Raw genomic sequence first — 19979 nt, forward strand, 5'->3', positions numbered from 1 at the left:
ATCACAACCTGCTTCTGTTTTATATCTGACCCTCAGAATCTTTGACATCAATTTGTCTGTCATTAGCTATTCAACCACAATGCCGCATCAGCAGATCCTACTGATGTTCTCGCATCCAGAGACGTCAGGCAAGCTCATTTTAGTGATGAGAAATCCTGATCTTGGACGGTGTTCTGTACTGATTGAGATTAGGTCTAACCCACCACAGACCAGAGACTGAACCTGAGCCCCCTCATCCCCAACCTGTATGAAAATTATTTCATTTCAAAAACACCTTTCACATCCTTAGGATCACCACCCCCTTTCCACCCAAAGCTCTTCACAACCAGTGGCATGTTTCTGAAGCCTCGTCAACTGTTAGAACATAGAACACTACAGCGCAGTACAGGCCCTTTGGCCCACAATGTTGTGCCGAAATTTTATCCTGCTCTCAGATCTATCTAACCCATCCCCCCCACATAGCCCTCTATTTTTCTATCATTCATGTATCTATCTAAGAGTCTCTTGAATGTCCCTAATGTATCTGCCCCAACAACCTCTGCAGGCAATGCGTTCCACGCACCCACCACTGTCTGTGTAAAAACTTGCCCCTGACACCCCCCTTATACCTTCCTCCAATCACCTTAAAATTATGTCCCCTCGTGTTAGCCATTGTTGCACTGGGAAAAAGTCTCTGACTGTCCACTCGACCTATGCCTTAGAATGTAGGAAATGTAGCAGCCAGTTTAATCCAACATGCTCCTGCAAACAGCAATGTGATTCGGCCAGATGTTCTACTCTCAGTTATGTTGTTTGAGAGAGAAATATTATTCAGTACATTGGGAATAACTACCCTGCTCTTCTTTTTATTTGAGTGAACTCAGTTTAACATCACATTTGAACAGTGCCTCTAACAATCCCTCAGTACAACGATAAAGTACTGAGGTATTGAGGGTTTTTGTGCTAACATCTCTCGAGTGGGACATGAAACCACACCCTTCTGAGGTGAGAGTAGTATGCAGTGAGCCATGGTTAACACATAACTTGCTGAGCAAACATGTACCAGAGTAGACCAAAGTTTGCAGATGGCCTGAATCAGTGTTTTGCGCAGTCAACGATTGTGGTGAAAATACTAGAAATTACTGAGAATGAGTGTTTCACGGAACTATTATTTTTCTCAGGTGACGTGCTTGTTCTAAAGAGCCATTAGAATCACAGAATTGTTGCAGCAGAGAAGGTGGCTGTTCAGCCCATCAAGTCTATGCTAGTGCCTACTAAGGCAATCCTGTTAGTCCCATTCCCCTGCTCTAACCCCATAAAGCTTGTATTTTCACTTACATGCCAGTCCAATTCTACCCTGAAAGCCTTGATTGTTGCTGTTTCTGCCACAGGCAGTGGCATCTCTCCCCTTTGTACCATTTGAATCTGTCCCCTAATCACTAATAGGAACAATTTCCCTCTTTATATCACACCTAAACTAGTCATGATCTTGTACACTGTTATCAAGTCACCTTTCAGTCATCTCTGCTCCAATGGAAACGACTCCAGCACAACCGATCGAATCTCATAGCGGAAGTCTATCGTTGATGGACTACACCAGAGAACTGAGAACCATGAGACACCCCACACCTGCCCTCCCAAACCTCCCCAAAACCATCCCTCACCATCTCTCATTTCAATTAGATTAAGCTTTCCTTGTTTCACAGCCTATCTACCCACCTCAGCTCAACTATCGTTGTCACGGTCACATAACAGAATCAAGAGTCAACTTTTAAATTTCCAAATCGCCATCTTTAACTTGTTGGGGAAGAGAGTTGTAGGCTTTTACCACCCTTTGTAGTGGAGAAAAGAAATCTTTCTCCAAGTTCACCACCAAACAACTTGGCTCTAATTTTAATTTGAATCTTCCTTTTCCCTCAGTATTACTACACTTAGTGTTTTACTTCACATGGTATAACATTCAACTGAAGTAGGGATGAATTTATATCTTTGCTCCCAGTGACTTTCCTCTCCACTTCTGGAGTGACCATCATGGTTTGTGCATTCCACACCCAATGACAATGGATAATTAAAAGCATCATTATTACCATTTTTATATCAAAGGCAAGCACTGTAAAATAATCTGAGGAAGGGATTGCAGGGGCATGACACGTCTGTAAAGACTCATTGGAAAGGTGCATTGGTGGTAACATTTAAGAACAGAGACTGAACATGCCCAGGGATCGGTCACTTTAATGCCAATAGACTGGATTGGAATCCCCACTAAAACAGAAAATAGCAAATCATCCAATAATTAATAGTCCACATGAATTTCCAAAGGCAAAAACCTAATTTGGCCAACCTCAATGAATTTGCTGAAATATCATTGTCAATAAATGAGGATAGAACAGTAGATGCTATTTTACCTGGATAACCAAAAAACCTTTCATAAGAAGCAACATATTCGTTCAGTTCATAAAAGCTCGTGGTGTAGGAGATAGAAGACTGCTTGTCTAATACAGGAAGCAGAGTAGACATAAATGTGTCCTTTTACCAAGTGGTTTGCCACAGGGATTGGTTCTGGGCCCGCAACCTTTTCTTCAATTCATATCAATGACTTGGGTGCAGGCACCAAAGTTATGGTTTTAAATATGCTGATGATTCAAAGATAGGAACATACGTTGTGAAGAACACATAAAAAGGCATAAATGGATATAGATTGGTTAACTGATGGGCAAGGATCTGGAAAATGGAATGTCATGTGGGAAAATGTGAAATGGTCCATTTTAGCAGAAAATGGGAAAAAAGTATATTATCTAAATAAATGGAGACAGATTGCAGATCTTTGAGACACAGTTCTGTGTGTCCTAGTGCAAGATTTATAAAAGGCTAGTATGCAGGTGTAGTAAGTAGTTAGGAGAGAGCTAACAGAATGTTATTGTTGATGACAGGAATGTTATTGTTTATAGAGGAATTAAATACAAAAGTTATGCTTTAGTTATATAGGGCATTGGTGAGATCACATCTGGAGTATTGAGTACAGTATTGGTCTCCTTATTTAAGGAAGGACGGTAATACTTTGGAAGCAGTTTAGAGAAGGTAAATACCTGGAATGGGTGGGTTGTCTTATGAGGAAAGATTGGACAGGCTTGGCTTGTATCCACTGGAGTTTAGAAGAGGGAGAGTTGACTTGATTGAAATATATAGGATCCTAGCATGGATGTGGAGAGTAGTACTGTCATTTTGTTTTCTCTGAGGGTTGTGAGGGATGGTGCAAGTAGAGTCTTCCAATATTTTTAAGACAGAGATTGATAGATACTTGAAAAGCAAGTGGATAAAAGTTTACCATAGGTAGACAAGAACGTGGACTTAAAGTTACAATCAGTCCGGCCATTGTCTTATTGAATAGCAGAACAGGTTTGAGGATCAGGTGCTGTTTTACCACTCCTACTTTGGATGTTTATATGTCTGTAAGATGTGAGGTGAGTCAGGAGGTGAACAAAAGAATAGATAGCTCGTGGGACTCAACAGAAAGTGCTGCATAGGAAGTGAAGGATACAAGCATCAGTATTGGGAACACCAGTGTCTGTTCACAATTTATGTCAAGGATTTAGACATTGGAATCTGTCATTTTAAATTTGTGGGTGAAGAGCAAACTGCAAGAAAGCATTAATAATAATGGACATAATAATGAATTTCCACACAGCTAAGCCTGATGTAACAAAAAGTAGGATAATGCTTATTACTTATAAAGAGGGTGAAGGACCAAATTGTCCTTGGAGAATAAACACAGAAGTTACTGAAAGTAGCGACACAGATGGCCACCAAAAAGCAAACCTATTTCTGTACTAGTGTTTATACATACAAGGATGGACTACAAAAGGAAACTGCAGTTCTATGGCATCTTGGTTAACCTTCACCGGGAATGATCTGTACAGTTCTGGTTGCCTTGTTACAAAATGGACAGAGGACAGAAGATAATTTACTAGGGTGGAACCAGCAATGTGAGGTTATATCCAGTGAGAAAGGATTAAAAAGCGTGACCTACAAGAGGTCGCTATTTTTTGAAGGAGAGAGAGAGAGAGAGAGAAAGACGCAGAAAGGAGTTTGGCAACATCTATGGAGAGAGAAACAGAGCTAATATTTCAGGTCAATGACCTTTCATCAGAATCAGGTTTACCATCGCTGACTTACATGAGGTGAAATTTGTTTTTTTTTGCATTAGCAGTACAGTACAAAGATATAAAATTACTATAAGTTACTAAATAAATAAATATTGCAAAAAAAAGAATAATGAGGTTGGTTCATGCATGGACTGTTCAGAAATCTGATGGCAGAGGGGAAGAAGCTGTTCCTGAAATGTTGAGTGTGGGTCTTCAGACTCCTGTACCTCCTCCCCGATGGTAGTAATGAGAAGAGGGCATGTCCTGGATGGTGAGGGTCCTTACTGATGGATGCTGCCTTCTTGAGGCACCACCTCTTGAAGATGTCCTCGATGGCAGGGAGGGTTGTGCCCGAGATGGAGCTGGCTGAGTCTACAACCCTCTGCAGCCTCTTGCGATCGAACCCAGATGCTCACCTGCTGTCTGATCCTGTGGAAAGTTCAACATAAAAAAAATTGATTCCATATCTCTCTCCCCAGATGTTACCTGTCCCGTTGAGCTTTTCCAGCATTCCTTGGTTTTACCTTGGTTCCAGCATTGGTTTTGTTTTTGGAAAATGTTGTGCTGTAGTTATCAATAGATCAAAAACAAAATTCAAAAGAAACTTCTTTATCTAGGGTATGGTGAGATGATGGAACAAGCTGGCAATGGGGAGTAATCACTAAATGCTCTTAAGGGGAGATTAGATCAGTGGTGCTGACCAAGTTGTGTAAGAAGAGTGGAGGGGGCACAAATGGAACATAAAAGGCATGTATGGGCGGTTGGGCTGCTTCTACGTTGTATCAAGGAAGCAATGAATTGTTACAGCAAAGGAGGCTATTTGTCCAATCAAGTCTTTATAGAACAAATAACGTATGAGGAGTGTTTGATGGGTCTGGGCCTGTACTCACTGGAGTTTAGAAGGATGGGGGTGGGGGCGGGGGAATCTCATTGAAACATACTGAATATTGAAAGACCTGGATAGAGTGGATGTGGAGAGGATGTTTCCAGTAGTGGGCGAGTCTAGGACCAGAGGGCACAGCCTCAGAATAGAAGGATGTCCCTTTAGAACAGAGATGAGGAGGAATTTCCCTAGCCAGGGGGTGGTGAATCTGTGGAATTCATGGCCACAGACGGCTGTGGAGGCCAAGTCATTGGGTATATTTAAAGTGGAGGTTGATAGGTTCTTGATTAGTAAGGTCGTCAAAGGTTACAGGGAGAAGGCAGAAGAATTGGGCTGAGAGGGAAAAATAAATCAGCCATGATCAGAATGGTGGAGCAGACTCGATGGGCTGAATGGCCTAATTCTGCTCCTAGATTTTATGGTCTAATCTGGAGAGTTCTATTTTCCCTGCTCTTTCCCTAGAGGACAATTTTTTTTATCCTCGAGATATTTCATCACTTTAGATGTCTCAGGCATCTCTGGGTTTTTGCCGTTCACTTTAAATCTGTGTTCTTTCACCTCTCTCTAATGGAAACTACCTCTCTATTTAAACCAATGGTGTTGACATAATACTTCTGTCAAATCTCTCAAGCCTTTCCAGCTGAGGATGACACTCTAGTAGGTATTTCACCTACTTGAAATTCACAATTCTTGGAACCAGATTTTGTCTTTTCTCCACTGTCTTGCAGGGTCTTCACGTCTCCCTGTAGTGGGGTGAGCAGAATTGGATGGAACTTTCTTTGAACAATGATTTCCCAACAAAACAAAATAAAATGCTGGAGGAACATTTTGTCCTCCGTTCCCCTTGACTATAAAATTTTTAACTAGCATTTAGTCAACTAGTCCTTCCACTTTCAAAAAGGCGAATTCTCTTGGAGGTATCCCTAGGCCACTTTAATCATATCACAGCTCAGGCACCGAACTGGCTCCTGACGACAATAGCAGAGCTAATAGATCTGCAGCCTCACAGCTCCAGCGAACCAGAATCCAAACAGTAGAATCATAAAGTGCTGCTTTAAATCACATTCCCTCACGTTAATGACTTGTTAATGGTCACATTAACAGCCACTCTTAAAGACGTCCATTTGTCAGAGCATTAACAAATGAGCTGAACATTCAGTTATCTAAGTAGATATATCAGGGGTTGATTTATAGTGGCTGAAAAATGGCAAGACCTTTGTTCATTCCTGCGACAAATCCACACGCAGTGTAACGTATAACTTTTGCAGTGGTGGTTCTAGTGAGAATTAAATGGCTTGCATTTATACAGCACTTTTTACAACCCCAGGACACTCTAATGTGATGTACAAACAATATCTAATGTAATTGCTGTTCTTGTATATGAAACACAGCAGCTGATTTGCACACAGCAAGCTCCCATAAACAGCAATGTGACAATGGCTGGAAAACCTATTTTAGTGAAGTTGGCTAAATATTGACCCATACTTGGGAATAAGTCTTATGCTCTTCTTTGAAACGGTGCTATGAGATCTTTTACAACCACCTGATGCAGTGGACAGCTCACTGCTTCAACATCTCAAAGTGTGTAGCATTCCCTTGGTACTGCATTGGAATGACAGCCTAGATTTTCTTGTGCTGAACCCATAATATTCACATACAGCAGTAAGAATGCAACAACAGTGGTCAGCTGAGGCTAATGGTCTCCACAGCTGTATAGGGGTGAGAGCAGAGAGTGTGTGGTTTGATGCTGCAGAATACAAAGCACAATTCCAATTCCTAAACTTAAAGTACTCCAGACGTTGGTATGCTTCAGTTCCTACGTAACTGAAGTACGATGAAGGGTCCTGACCCGAAATGTCGACTGTCCATTTCCCTCTACAGATGCTGCCTGACCTTCTGAATTCCTCCAGCATTTTATTTTGTTTTACTGAAGTATAACTTCCTCATTTTGGTATTCAGTTCCCTGAATAACAAACAATAATCAGCTTTCCTAATTATCTGCTGTATGTGCATGGAATCTGTCAGAACAGGGTACCATGGTGTCATGATGTGATGAAGTTTGTGGCACTGTTGGTTACAGCAGTTACTCAGAGCCAACTAAAGCAGCAGTGAAAGGGTCAAATACTGGTTTGATTCCTCACTGCAAGTCCAGACAATTCAAACGACAAATTAGGAATATGAGTAAGATTTCCGCTGTAGAAATTCTGGAGCTGCATCTTACTGCTGAGTTGGCAGAGTGAGTATCCCTACATATAGGGAAACATTACTCTCATCTTAAAGCTATTTCATACACAAAGAAGAATGACCCATCTATTAAAAGGTTTAGTATTGAATTCACTCCCACGACACTTACCCCACATGCCCACACCACACCAATGTACTGTTACTGGGTTTCACTGTCCCTCAGACATTTAAACAAACAGTTTCTATGACTCATGACTTTTCCAGCCGTGATCAGGTGTCCCGGTGGATAATACACTGTAATATTTTCCAGCCAGTTCTTTATATTTTAACAATCTAATATTACTCCAACTGTTCCCCTGCACATTATCCACTAGAGGCCTCAGCGCCCTTGTCAGTTAACATCCGTGATTTAACCCCTTCAGTTTTCAGACTCAAACTAGAACATAGAACACTACAGCACAGTACAGGCCCTTTGGCCCACAATGTTGTGCTGACATTTTATCCTGCTCTAAGATCTATCTAACCCTTCCCTCCCACATCACCCCACATTTCTCTATCATTCATATATCTATCTAAGAGTCTCTTAAGTGTCCCTAATGTATCTGCCCCCACAACCTCTGCAGGCAGTGCGTTCCATGCACCCACCACTCTCTGTGTAAAAAAATTTTACCTCTGACATCCCCCTTATATCTTCCTCCAATCACCTTAAAATTATGTCCCCTCGTGTTAGCCATTGTCACCCTGGGAAAAAGTCTCTGACTGTCCACTCGATCTATGCCTCTTATCATCTTATACACTTTTATCAAGTCACCTCTCATCCTCCTCCTCTCCAAAGACAAAAGCCCTAGCTCACTCAACCTATCCTCATAAGACATGCTCTCCAACCCAGGCAACATCCTGGTAAATCTCCTCTGCACCCTCCCTAAAGCTTCCACATCCTTCCTATAATGAGGCGACCAGAACTGAACACAATACTCCAAGTGTGGTCCAACCAGAGTTCTATAGAGCTGCAACATTACCTCGCGGCTCTTGAAATCAATACCCCGACTAATGAAGGCCAACACTCCACGAAGCTAGGATGTGATTATCAGAAAGAAAGGCTTTAGAAAGGGATTTGTTGCTTCACATTAGGAGGGAATGGGCTTCTGCCTTCAAAACAGGAACGGAGTGCCTCTAGGCTGATTTTCCTCTCCATTCACAGCCCAGGGATGTGGGAGCAATTACAACACCCCTGCGTTGGTTTGTTCTCCGGGAATTTTCTGGGCTTGGAGTTTGGAATTGGACAGTTTCACTCTTGCTCTGTCTAAAGCTCTTAACTTCTGTGGTGGCACCCCCAAGATGTTTTAGAAACCAATGCAACAGTCGTGATTCTCCGTTTCGACTTGAAACATCGACAGATCCTTCCTCCTCACCTTCCCCGCACCCCCCCCCCCATGGATGCTGCTCGACCCATTGAGTTCCTCCAGCAGATTGTGTGTTGCTCCAGATTCCAGGATCTGCAGTGCCTTCTGTCTCCAATGTAACAAGTCTATCTGATCACCTTTTAGTTTAGAGATCAGCAATGCACCATGAGATCAATAGCATCAAATTATCCTTTCTGAAGCTGTCAGTTGCTAGCCATTTTTATCCCCCTCCCCATTCCCACACCGACATGGCTGTCCTCAGCTTCCTCCTCTGCCAGGCTGAGACTAACCACAAACTAGAGGAACAGCACCTCGTATTCTGCCTGGGTAACCTACAACCTGACGGGCATGAACAGTGAGTTCTCCAATTTCAAGTAACTGTTCTCCTTCTCTCCCTTTCCTCGCTCCTCCTGATCTACCCAGTTGCTCCTACACCCACCCCAGCCCCCACCCCCCCACCATTTCTTTCCACGCCTCCATTCACTCCATTTGCCCATCACCCACACACTCTTCCACTGGGTGCCCTCCCACCCCTGTTCCTATCTGCCCACCCTCCTTCCTCACTTGAATAAATGCTCCACCTTCCTTCCCTATCAGATTCCATCGCCTGCAGCCCTTTGTTGCCTCCGCCTATCACCTTCCAGCCTCTAGTCACTATTTCCACTCCCCCCTCCTCCATCTGCCTATCACCCTTCCTTAGCTGGATCCCTCTTTTTGTTTGCCGGCTCTTGCTCCAACCCTGTCCTTTACCTCTCTATTCTGGCTACCTCCCCTCTTATCTTTCAGTGGAAACGAAGGGGCTTGACCCAAAACGTCAGCTGTCCATTCCCCCCCACAGATGCTGCCTGACCCGTTGATCTCCTCCAACATCTTGTTTGTTTATCCATCCACAAGACTGTGCTCTGTCCTCTGATTGTCTGTTAGAAGGCACTAGAATACACCCTGTGGAAGATTCTGCCATCTTATTTCTGCATTACAGAATCTTGTCATCTTTGAGCTTTGGAGAGATTTTTTTTACCAAAGATGTGATGTAGTGAATCTTCCTGTCTTGCCTGGAAGAAGCAGAAGTCCAACCTTGGTTCAGTAGCTGGCATTATTGCTTGAATATGAAAGTTGTGGGTTTGAGTGCTATACCAGACAGCTGCCCGTGCCAGCTAATTTGATACCTCACTGTAACACCAAGGGATTGTTAGTCATAGAGGTATACAGCACAGAAACAAGCCCTTCAACCCAACTCGTCCACGATGACTGTCTAGGCTAGTCCTATTTGCCCATATTTGGCCTACATCCCTCCAAACCGTTCCTATCTGGGGGCAGGTATATGATGATGTAGCGGTTAGCGTAACGCTATTACAGCGCCAGCGACCCAGGTTCAATTCCAGCCACTATCTGTAAGGAGTTTGTACGTTCAATATTGTGGTGGCACAACATCGTGGGCCGAGGGGCCTGTTCTGTGCTGTACTGCTCTATGTTCTCCCCGTGTCTGCATGGGTTTCCTCCGGGTGCTCCGGTTTCCTCCCACATTCCAAAGACATACGGGTTAGGAAGTTGCGGGCATGCTATGTTGGCGCCGGAAGCGTGGTGACACTTGCGGGCTGCCCCCCAGAACATTCTATGCTAAAGATGCATTTCACTGTGTGTTTCAATGTGCATGTGACTAATAAAGACATATTATCCATGAATTTGTCCAAGGGATTGTTGAGCTGTCATCTTTGCCACCTTTCAAATGTAACATCATCTTTTAAAAGTGAGGCTTCAGTGTGACATTTCAGAGGACTAAGCACAAGGTGACCTCCAGCTTCAGTCATTAGTGACTTCAGCCATGGAAGCTTGCTTCACGCATGCTCACTGTCCAGTCGAAACCTTGAATTTCTCATCTGGAACCTGATGGTGCCATTATCCAGTGATTTATGTGGTAAATCAATGGAGCTAACCTGTTCAGGTGAAACAGAAAATAGGAGCAAGAATGAGACATTCAGCCCTTCGAGCCTGCTCTGCTGTTCAATACAATCATGGCCGATCTCTAAATACCATGGCCACAATCTCTCCCCACGCCCTTTGATGTCTTTTACATCCATGTCCTTCTTAAATACATTCAACAATCTGGCCTCCATAGCCTCTGTTGCAGTTGCCCACTCTGAGAAGAAATATCCCATCATCTCGGTACAGAATCTGATGCTGACCACGCATTTGGGACCCCCCTCCCCAAGCCAGGAGAAATATCCTGATACAGGGTCTCAACCCAAAATGTCAACTATCCCTCTGCCTCTACAGATGCTGCTTGACCTGCTGAGTTACTCCAGCAGCTTGTTTCCTGTTCTAGATTCCAGCATCTGCAGTCCCTTGTGTCTCTGGGAGAAATATCCTCCTTACGTCCCAGCTGTTTAGTCCTGTCAGAATTTTGTAAGTTTCAATTAAATCCCGTCTCATTCACTCCAGTAATTACAAACCTAGTAAACCTAATCTCTCATACAGCAGAACCACCATCCCAGGAATCGTTTGGGGAAGGTGACTGTGTATCGAGCTGTGAGATCAGTGTCCCAGTCCCAGTCCCTTTGCAGACACAAGGATACATCCAACTAAGTAGTGAGTGAGATTATTGGTCCCCTCAGACAGACAGGTGATTTGATGCCAATGAACACACTGTATATAGTGTGTTAAAGGCACTCTTTCAAGAAGACTTGAGAATTCTCTCTGTTGTTTAGACTATTGTTTATTATTCAACCAACATTACTTACAAACAACAGATTGGTTAACAATACACTACTGTGGCGGAAACTTAATGTGTGCAATGTGGTTGCCCTGTTTCCGACACTACACAGATAATTCATTGGCTGCATCTTACTGAATTTTTTAAGGTAGCTTTTGATGCCTGGAGAATGCAGTGTTGCTTCCTTAAGACTCAAACCTTTACCCCAATGTCTGCGATCCCAAGGGGAATTTGTCGGTGTTTGCCCCAGGACATGAAGCAGGAAGACCATCTAGTTTCACTTTAGCTTGTAGACAACCTCATGAGACTCCAGCAATCAAAACCACTGCTGGTGTGACAGAGTGACTTGGCCTAAAGATCATACAGCAAGGAACCATGTTGAATCTTGTGTTAATCAGTAATTCTATTACAAAGTATACCAAACTGTTTAAAATATCTCCACACTAGCTGTTCAAGGTAACAAGAAAATTGCAGAGAAATTTCAATGACATACCACAAAGTTACCCCATGTTGCAATAGATTTTCTTGATTAGGTGCAGCTGCTTGTTAATTTTCTAACTAGCTGGTAGCTTTCTTGGAACTACCATTGACTCATTTGAAATTTGGTTATTTTGGGCGTTCAGCTCCTTTGTTAGTCATTAACTAAAACAAAGGGCATACTATGTAGAATCATTCAATTAGCTTGCAGGATATCCCAAAATACTTTGTACACTATGGTGCACTTTTGAATTGCAGGTGTTGTTGTAATGGAACATGAGCTAATTTGTCACCAGCAAATTCCCACAAACAGCAACGTGGAAAGTTCTACTAAGATCTCAAATATTTCCTCATGGTCAGATTGGAAGTACACTCCATCTGCCTGATGATTGACTTTGTATTCTGGACATATTCATCCCACTGCAGGTAATCGGATGTACATGCACCCAGACTCACCGAACACAGGGGCTCACTGGATGCGCCAGGAAATCTCCTTTGGTAAACTCAAACTGACCAATAACAAAGGAGCATCCAACAATGTCACTCAGGTAAGCCAGGCCTCACCCGTTATTGCAACAATTCCAACTAATGAACCTTATTTAACAAGACAGGACTTAACACAATCTCTGCCCCTCACCACGAGTGGTGTACTGACCATCGCCCATCTATATACCTGGATTTAAGTCCAAGGGAACAGGATCAACATGACCCTGGAACAGACCTAGTCTCAGCAGGTTCTTTACTCTTGTCTGTGCTCTATGTTCTACGTGACCTTAAAATGGTGCTGGCAAGACTTAAATGTCAAGTTACAGTGAACTCCTGATTTCCATTTTCTGGACTCTTGTACAAAGATTGGTCAAGTTGGCAACATGGTGCTGGCAAGACATGGAATTTGGGGATGGATATTCAACCACTTGCTGGAGATTGAGAGGGTCCTCGTCAAGGATCAAGGAGGTATAATATCCCCCGAGAGTTTTAAAGAAAGAATTAGTTATTAAATTAAGGAAGCTTGCCTAAAGAGTCAGAGCCCATGGTGTAGCACATCTATTGAGAACAATGCATCACTTGATTTTTGGGCTTGCAATGATAGATAATGAGACCAATATTGAGGAAGGATTTCCTGCTCCTGATCTCCACAGAAGCGGAGCAGATTGGAAGCAGGACACCATTGGGTGGGCAGGACACCTGCCAGAAACGTGCCCACCAGGACCATGATTCAATGCACCATGCTCCTACCCCACCACCCCCGACACGTCGTCCATTGTTAGCACAGCTGATGAGCATGGATCAAATTTTGGGAGGACCTCAAGCAGGCAGACTGTGACTTTGCCTACTTGGCTTTGAACTTGCCTGTGATTTGTGGTTCCATCGACACTGGTCAGTCTCTGGAACCTTGCCAACTTGACCAATCTTTGCACAAGAGTCCAGAAAGTGGAAATCAGCGGGATTTCACCGTAACTTGACATCTGATTCTTGCCAGCACCATGTTAAGGTCACATGGAACATAGAACAGCACCGCACAGGAACAGGCCCTTCGGCCCACAAAGTCTGTGCCAACCATGATGCTAAATTAAATAAAACCGATCCATTTCCCTCCATTCTCTGCATGTTCATGTGCCTGTCTCATTGCCTCTTAAAACGTCATTATCGTGACTGCTTCCACCACTACCCCTGGCAGAATGTTCTGTGTAAAAAACTTGCCCTGCATATCTCTTTTAAACTCTCCCCCTCTCACCTTAAAGCTATGTCCTCTAGTATGTGACATTTCTACCCTAGACACTGACTATCTACCCTATCTATGCCAATGTAACCGCGTGGCATTGCAAGTGATGGCCTCCTCTCCTCTGACTGATGTATGGGATTCTATTGCAGATGATTGTGCTGCAGTCTCTACACAAGTACCAACCTCGGCTTCACATTGTACAAGTGAAGGAGGATGGCACTGAAGATCCATACCTTACGTCAAAAATGCAAGCATTCACGTTCCCCGAAACACAATTCATCGCGGTGACTGCCTACCAGAACGCAGACGTAAGTTGGCATTCGTCAATGTTTTGGCCGACGATATATTTCTGTCAGTCAGGGTCCTTGGAAGGTAATGAATGGAATGTGATGCATGTTCCTAATGGAAATTGGTATTGGTATTGTTTTATTATTGTCACATACCGAGGTACAGTGAAAAACTTGTCTTTACATACTGATCCTACAGTTCAATTCATTACACAGTGCAGTTGCATTGGGTTAGTACAGAGTGCATTGATGTAGTACGGGTAAAAACAATATCAGAACAGAGTAAAGTGTCACAGCTACAGAGAAAGTGCAGTGCAATAAGGTGCAAGCTCACAACAAGGTAGATCGTGAGGTCAGAGTCAAACTCATCGTATAAGGGAACCATTCAATAGTCTTATCACAGTGGGGGTAGAAGCTGTCCTTAATTCTGGTGGTTTGTGCCCTCAGGCTCCTGTATCTTCTACCTGATGGAAGAGGAGAGAGGAGAGAAGAGAGAATGACCCGGGTGGGTGGGTCTTTGATTATGGCGGCTGCTTCACCAAGGCAGCAAGAAGGAAAGACAGAGTCAGGGTCTGGAGTAGTTAACCATGATTCCTAGAGCTTTCTGCCTCAGAGAACCAGTGGGAAATTTCCTGGAGTATTTAGAGGTATCAGCCACATTTCATCTGACTTTGGGTCAGAAACGGGTCAAGTTTAATCCAGATACCTGAGTGAAAATCAAGGCAGACAAATCAATATATTAGAAAGGTGAAAAACAAGTTGCTGGAGGAACTCAGCGAGTCAGGCAGCATCTGTGAAGGGAAAGGGATGGTCGGTGTTTCGGGTCGAGACCCTGCATCAGGAGTGAGAGGGAAGGTAGCCAGTATAAAGAGGTGGGAGAAAGGGGTGAGTGAGAGCTGGGTGGTGATAGTTGGAACCAGGTGAGGGTGGGGGATGACGGGTAGATGGAGCCAGGGGGAGAGGTAGTTTTGAGACAGAGGCTGAGGGATGACAGGTGGAAACAGATAAAGGAAAAAATGGGCAGACAGAGCCAGGTAAGAGGAGGGGAGAGGAAACCAGAGACAAGAGGCTGGAAAATGGATGTGAAACCAGACGGGGGAGGGATGGAAGCGGATGGGGGAGGGGATCGGAAAGGTAGGCCAAGGGAGAAGAAACCTAGGTGGTTAGATGTGTGGGTGATGGGGAGATGGAACCGGATGGGGGAGAGAAACAAATCTAGATAGTGTGTGTGTGTGTGTGTGTGTTGGGGGGGGGGGGGGACAGTGTGAGGGTGGAATGGAAAAGGTGAGTTGGGAGAGAACTGAGGTGGACCAGTAGGAGTGGGATAGGAACACATGGGTGTGGGTCACCTGGGGTGTGAGTGCTGCATTTTCAAACCCTGCAGTCACCCTGTAGCTGCACAGAACTACCACAGAGTAGGGAGCAGGAGGACTGGCAGATTGCTGCCAAGCACCCACATTTAATTCATTCATGGATGTGAGCAGCGCTGACAGGGCCAACATTTGATGCCTGTTCCTGAATGGCCTTGAGAAGGGCAACTGAATCTCTGTAGTCCATGTGCTGAAGTTATTCCTACAATGTAGAGAGATCCAGGATTGTGACCCTGTAATAATAACGATATATTTCCAAATCAAGAGTGTTTGAAACTTGGACGTACCTGACTTGCCCACCGCTTTTGTCCTTCCTAACCTGGTAGAAGTTGTGGATTTGGGATTGTGGCACCTTTGCTTGCTGCTGTTGATGACTTAAACTTCCTCTGATCAACCCTGAGTTGAATTTGGAGAGTCCACTAAGGAGCAATGTGCAGTTCCGAGCCTTTACATTTTAGAATTTATGTTCACGTTAACTTTTCTCTGCAAGAAATCAAGATGAATTATGTTATTTGATGGAAGATGCTTTACAGTTGTCCTTGCAGTCCGGTAGGACATGAGCCTGGAATGAAACCCTTAGACATTCCTTGACTTTAACAAGGGTGTTAACTCTTATGTGTTTGGTTATCCTCACTAACTCCATGGAGAATTAGAGCTAAACAGAGCCTGCAGGGAGGAGTGGGTTCTGGATGTCTGAAACTTCTTCAGCCCAGTGTAATTGCTGCAGGCAGACACCATGTTGAGTTGTTTTTAGGGATTTCTACCTTTGCTTAACCATTCTGGAACATTTCCCTTGCAGATCACCCAACTTAAAATAGATCACAACCCTTTCGCAAAAGGCTTCCGAGACAATTTTGACTCGTAAGTACATTTAATCAAGTGATGTCTATACCGGCCGCAAATTACCGTATTTGTTTTTTGTGCACCGTACTGAGCTGAAAGGTAATCTTTTTAACCCCAACAACTTGCTCCCAATGGGCAAGATAGAGTTAAAAGCCTGGCAGGGTTCTAATCACCGGGCTGGTTCCTGGGATGGCAGGGCTGTTGTTTGAAGAGAAGTTGGGTTAACGACGTGAGTATTCCCTAAAGTTTAGAAGAATGGGAGGAATCCCACTGAAGCGCACAAAATTCTGATAAGGTTTGTTGAGCTGGATGCAGGAAGGATGTTTCCCTTGGCCGGGGAGTCTAGAACCAAGGATATTCATCTCAGGAAACATTCACAACTGAGGAAACATCTCAGTATAAGACATTCAGGACCGAGATGTGGAAAAATTTATTCGCTTAATGTGTGGCAAAACTGTGGAGTTTTCTACTAGTAAGCATTGTGGAGACCAAGTCGCTGAACATATTTAAGAATGAGATTGATAGCTTTCCAGGCACAGGAGGCATCAAGCGATATGGGGAGAGAGTGGGAGTATGATATTGAGATAGAGAATCAGCCACGACAACATTGAATGGTGGGGCAGGCATGAGGGGCCAGATGGCCTACTCCTGCCCCTATTTTTATGTTCTGTACTTCTGTATTTTGACTGAGCAATTTGCGAGACTTTCCTACAACATTAGTCCTTTACTACAAATCTATTGTAGAAGGCAAATGCAATGTTGGCATTCATTTCTAGAGGAATAGAATATAAGTGCAGGGATGTGATGTTGAGGCTCTATAAGGCATTGGTAAGACCTCACTTGGAGCATGGTGTGCAGTTTTGGGCTCCTTATTTAAGAAAGGATGTGCTGACGTTGGAGAGGGTTCAGAGAAGATTCACTAAAATGATTACAGGAATGAGAGGGTTAACATATGGGGACCGTTTGGCAGCTCTTGGGCTGTACTCCTTGGAGTTCAGAAGAATGAAGAAGGACCTCATAGAATCATTTCGAATGTTAAAAGGCCTGGACAGAGTAGATGTGGCAAAGTTGTTTCCCATGGTAGGGGAGTCTAGTACAAGAGGGCACGACTTCAGGATTGAAGGGTGCCCATTCAGAACAGAGATGTGGAGAAATTTCTTTAGCCAGAGAGTGGTGAATCTGTGGAATTTGTTGCCAATTTGTGGAGGCAAAGTCATTGGGTGTATTTAAAGCAGAGATTGATAGGTATCTGAGTAGCCAGGGCATCAAAGGTTATGGTGAGAAGGCGGGGGGAGTGGGGCTAAATGGGAGAATGGATCAGCTCGTGATAGAATGGCGGTGCAGACTCGATGGCCGAATGGCCGACTTCTGCTCCTTTGTCTTATGGTCTTATTCCAGGAGTCAGTTATGCAGTTTTTGAGCAGAAAGCAGGGTGAGATTCCTGCCAGACTAAACCCAAGATCAGGAACAAAAGAGAAATGTCTCCTTGTGGTCTATGAAGAGGTGGAGATGTGCCCCCAGTTTTTCTGAGCTCCACCTTTGCCACTTTTGCACCCCCCTGCCAGCAGTGACTCCTCCCCTCAAGCCTCTCATCTACCCAAATTTACGCTGGGGTCCGTCCACGTATGTCAACAGCAAGCTCTTTGCTGAATTGTTTATGCCACTGATTTTGGGCAGGAATGTGCTGCAGAGTGGGTGAAAACCCAGGAATTAGAATGGCTTGATTCTTTCACTCTGCTGTACACATCTCCACCCAGTCCTGTCTGCCCTGAATACATGCCGTGTTAAAACCAGGGCTAGCATTTCTATTTGGTTGTACAGAATGTGGAACCTTTCTAGACCTAAGGGACACGGCAACTCATTTTGTCCAGTGTAAGCCAAGGGAGAAGGGCTGCCAAATGTGTGTAGTTATGATGCAGGAGGTTAATGGCTGAATCCACCCAACTTACCAGTGAAGAACTTCTTGTTGTATGTAGTGCAAGGTCCAGTTTGTTCACTGGGGAAGTACCAACCTTCCCAACTGGGTTATCTCCCAGATCACACAGAAAAAAATCTATCTCCCTGGAGAGGGCTTAGGTGATTGAGACTGAAAAATAGAGTCGACTCACATGGAGTTTCCCAGCTTGGGGTATGGCATTGTGGAGCAGGCTCTATGACAACGGGACCTGTTACCCACCCACCGCGCCTCCTATCCCATCTCCTGGGAGGATAATCCAGAATTATTCCTGGAAAGCATCACAAATCATATAATTCTGTAACATGATTACTGATTTATCTGCATGATCTGATCCCAACCAATTTACTATGAGCAAACACTATCTAACTATCTGGGAATCCTTCAGGCTTGGCACAGAGTTTTGGTAATTTATGGGAATTACTGAGGCTTGGCAGTGAGGATGGGCAAGTTCTAGGTCACTGAGTCCCCCAATGCATCAGAACTCCCCTCATACCTGTGACAAGCAATTGTTAACTCTAAAAGCCTCCTGGGTGACATTTATGCCTCAGAGTGTGATCCACCCCTCTAACTTTTTTTTCCAGAATGTACACCAATTCGGAAGGAGACCGACTAACTCCCTCTCCACCAGACCAGCAGAACTGCCAGCAGTTGGTTCCCAGCCCACGTTACCAGCCTTTTCTACATGACCAGTACATGAACGCCCTGCCACAGGGTAGGTACTACAATGGGGAACGGACTGTGTCCCACACATCCAAACACCGGGAAGACATTACAAACCCTCATCGCTGGTTCATGTCACCGGTACAGCAGTCCAGCACCAACCGGCTAGATTTCAGTACATATGATCCTGAATACACAGGGAATGCATTTATGACTTACAGCATGAAAGGTTTTCCTCTTCAAGCAAGCCCCCATGCCCTTGGTTACTACCAGGATCATCCATTCAGTTCAGGGAATACCTGGGGCACCAGGGGAACCTCTCAGTATCACCACAGCAAGCCTGGTTCTGCACTGACCTGGTACAGGCCTGTAGGTGATACCAGGCCAACGCTGCCCAATGTAGAGGACAAAAGCAAGGAAACAGAGGACTCTTCCTGGCTTGAGCCTCCCTCCGTAAAGTCAGCGGACTCCTCGGATTCGGGACTGTACGAGGTTGAATGTAAACGGAGGAAGGTATCTCCCTATACCTCAAGCACCGAGAACTCACCCCCCAATCAGAACAGCGAGAGGGAAAATGGAAGTGATACCGGGTACTACAGCTTTTATGCCAACTGAATCAGTCCCTTGGCAATGGCAAATGAGATCAAACCCATTGATACAACATCTGTGCTGCAAACCAACTCTGCATCAAGCCCTGATACTGATCACCATCTCGCCTCACCACTCACCACTGGGTTGAAGTGCCCGTTGAAATCTAGGAAGTTATCTACAGTTGTCCTGAGAGAAAGGGAGAAAGCTTTATATAACTGAAGAGTTTAAAACTGCCCTCTGATATAAAGGGAGCTCCCCGCAGGATTTTGAGGCCATGCTGTAAGTGTTTGTACTGAGGGGCTGCTGTTCTAGTCAATGTGATATAAGTGGGTGTTGCAGGGAAATAAAAACATTTCATTCAAGCACAATTTTATTATTCACTGGTGGGTTTTTATGTCCGGTTATGTTATTCTCTGTTATGTAGGATGCCAGCCAGATATCTTACAATTGCAATATATAGGGGGGAAAAAAGACCATTAAAAACTGGTACCAGCTATAGATCATTTGAAGCATCTGGTTGCAAAACAGAGGCAGAAGATGCTTTTAATTTATATATATATATATATATATATATATATAATCGTGTTTAAAGAGTTATTGTTTCACTTTAAGAATGTGCTTTTCTAATTGAATATTTTTCATCACACTGCCAATGAAAGTGGCAAGACGATTGCTGGCAACTTCAGTACAGCAGCATTGAAGAAAATTCACCCCGCCCCTCTTTGTCGGGGGAAAGCACAATACTGGGGCTGTGATGGGGTTGGAAGTTG

The 19979-nt window shown here is 44.2% G+C and overlaps 1 protein-coding gene across 1 annotated transcript in view; it reads left to right on the forward strand.

The window, feature by feature from the left end:
* Nucleotides 1-19690, forward strand: part of tbx21 (T-box transcription factor 21) — a 43339-nt gene extending 23649 nt beyond the window's left edge. Inside the window, exons 4-7 of the mRNA XM_052038599.1 lie at nucleotides 12205-12326; nucleotides 13651-13809; nucleotides 15958-16019; nucleotides 18540-19690. Coding sequence (XP_051894559.1) covers nucleotides 12205-12326; nucleotides 13651-13809; nucleotides 15958-16019; nucleotides 18540-19233 — 1037 coding nt within the window. The 3' untranslated portion in view covers nucleotides 19234-19690. The remainder of the gene's footprint in view (nucleotides 1-12204; nucleotides 12327-13650; nucleotides 13810-15957; nucleotides 16020-18539) is intronic.
* The last annotated feature ends 289 nt before the right edge of the window (nucleotides 19691-19979 follow it).

Source organism: Pristis pectinata, chromosome 25 (assembly GCF_009764475.1).
Source record: "Pristis pectinata isolate sPriPec2 chromosome 25, sPriPec2.1.pri, whole genome shotgun sequence".
NCBI classification, from domain to species: domain Eukaryota; kingdom Metazoa; phylum Chordata; class Chondrichthyes; order Rhinopristiformes; family Pristidae; genus Pristis; species Pristis pectinata.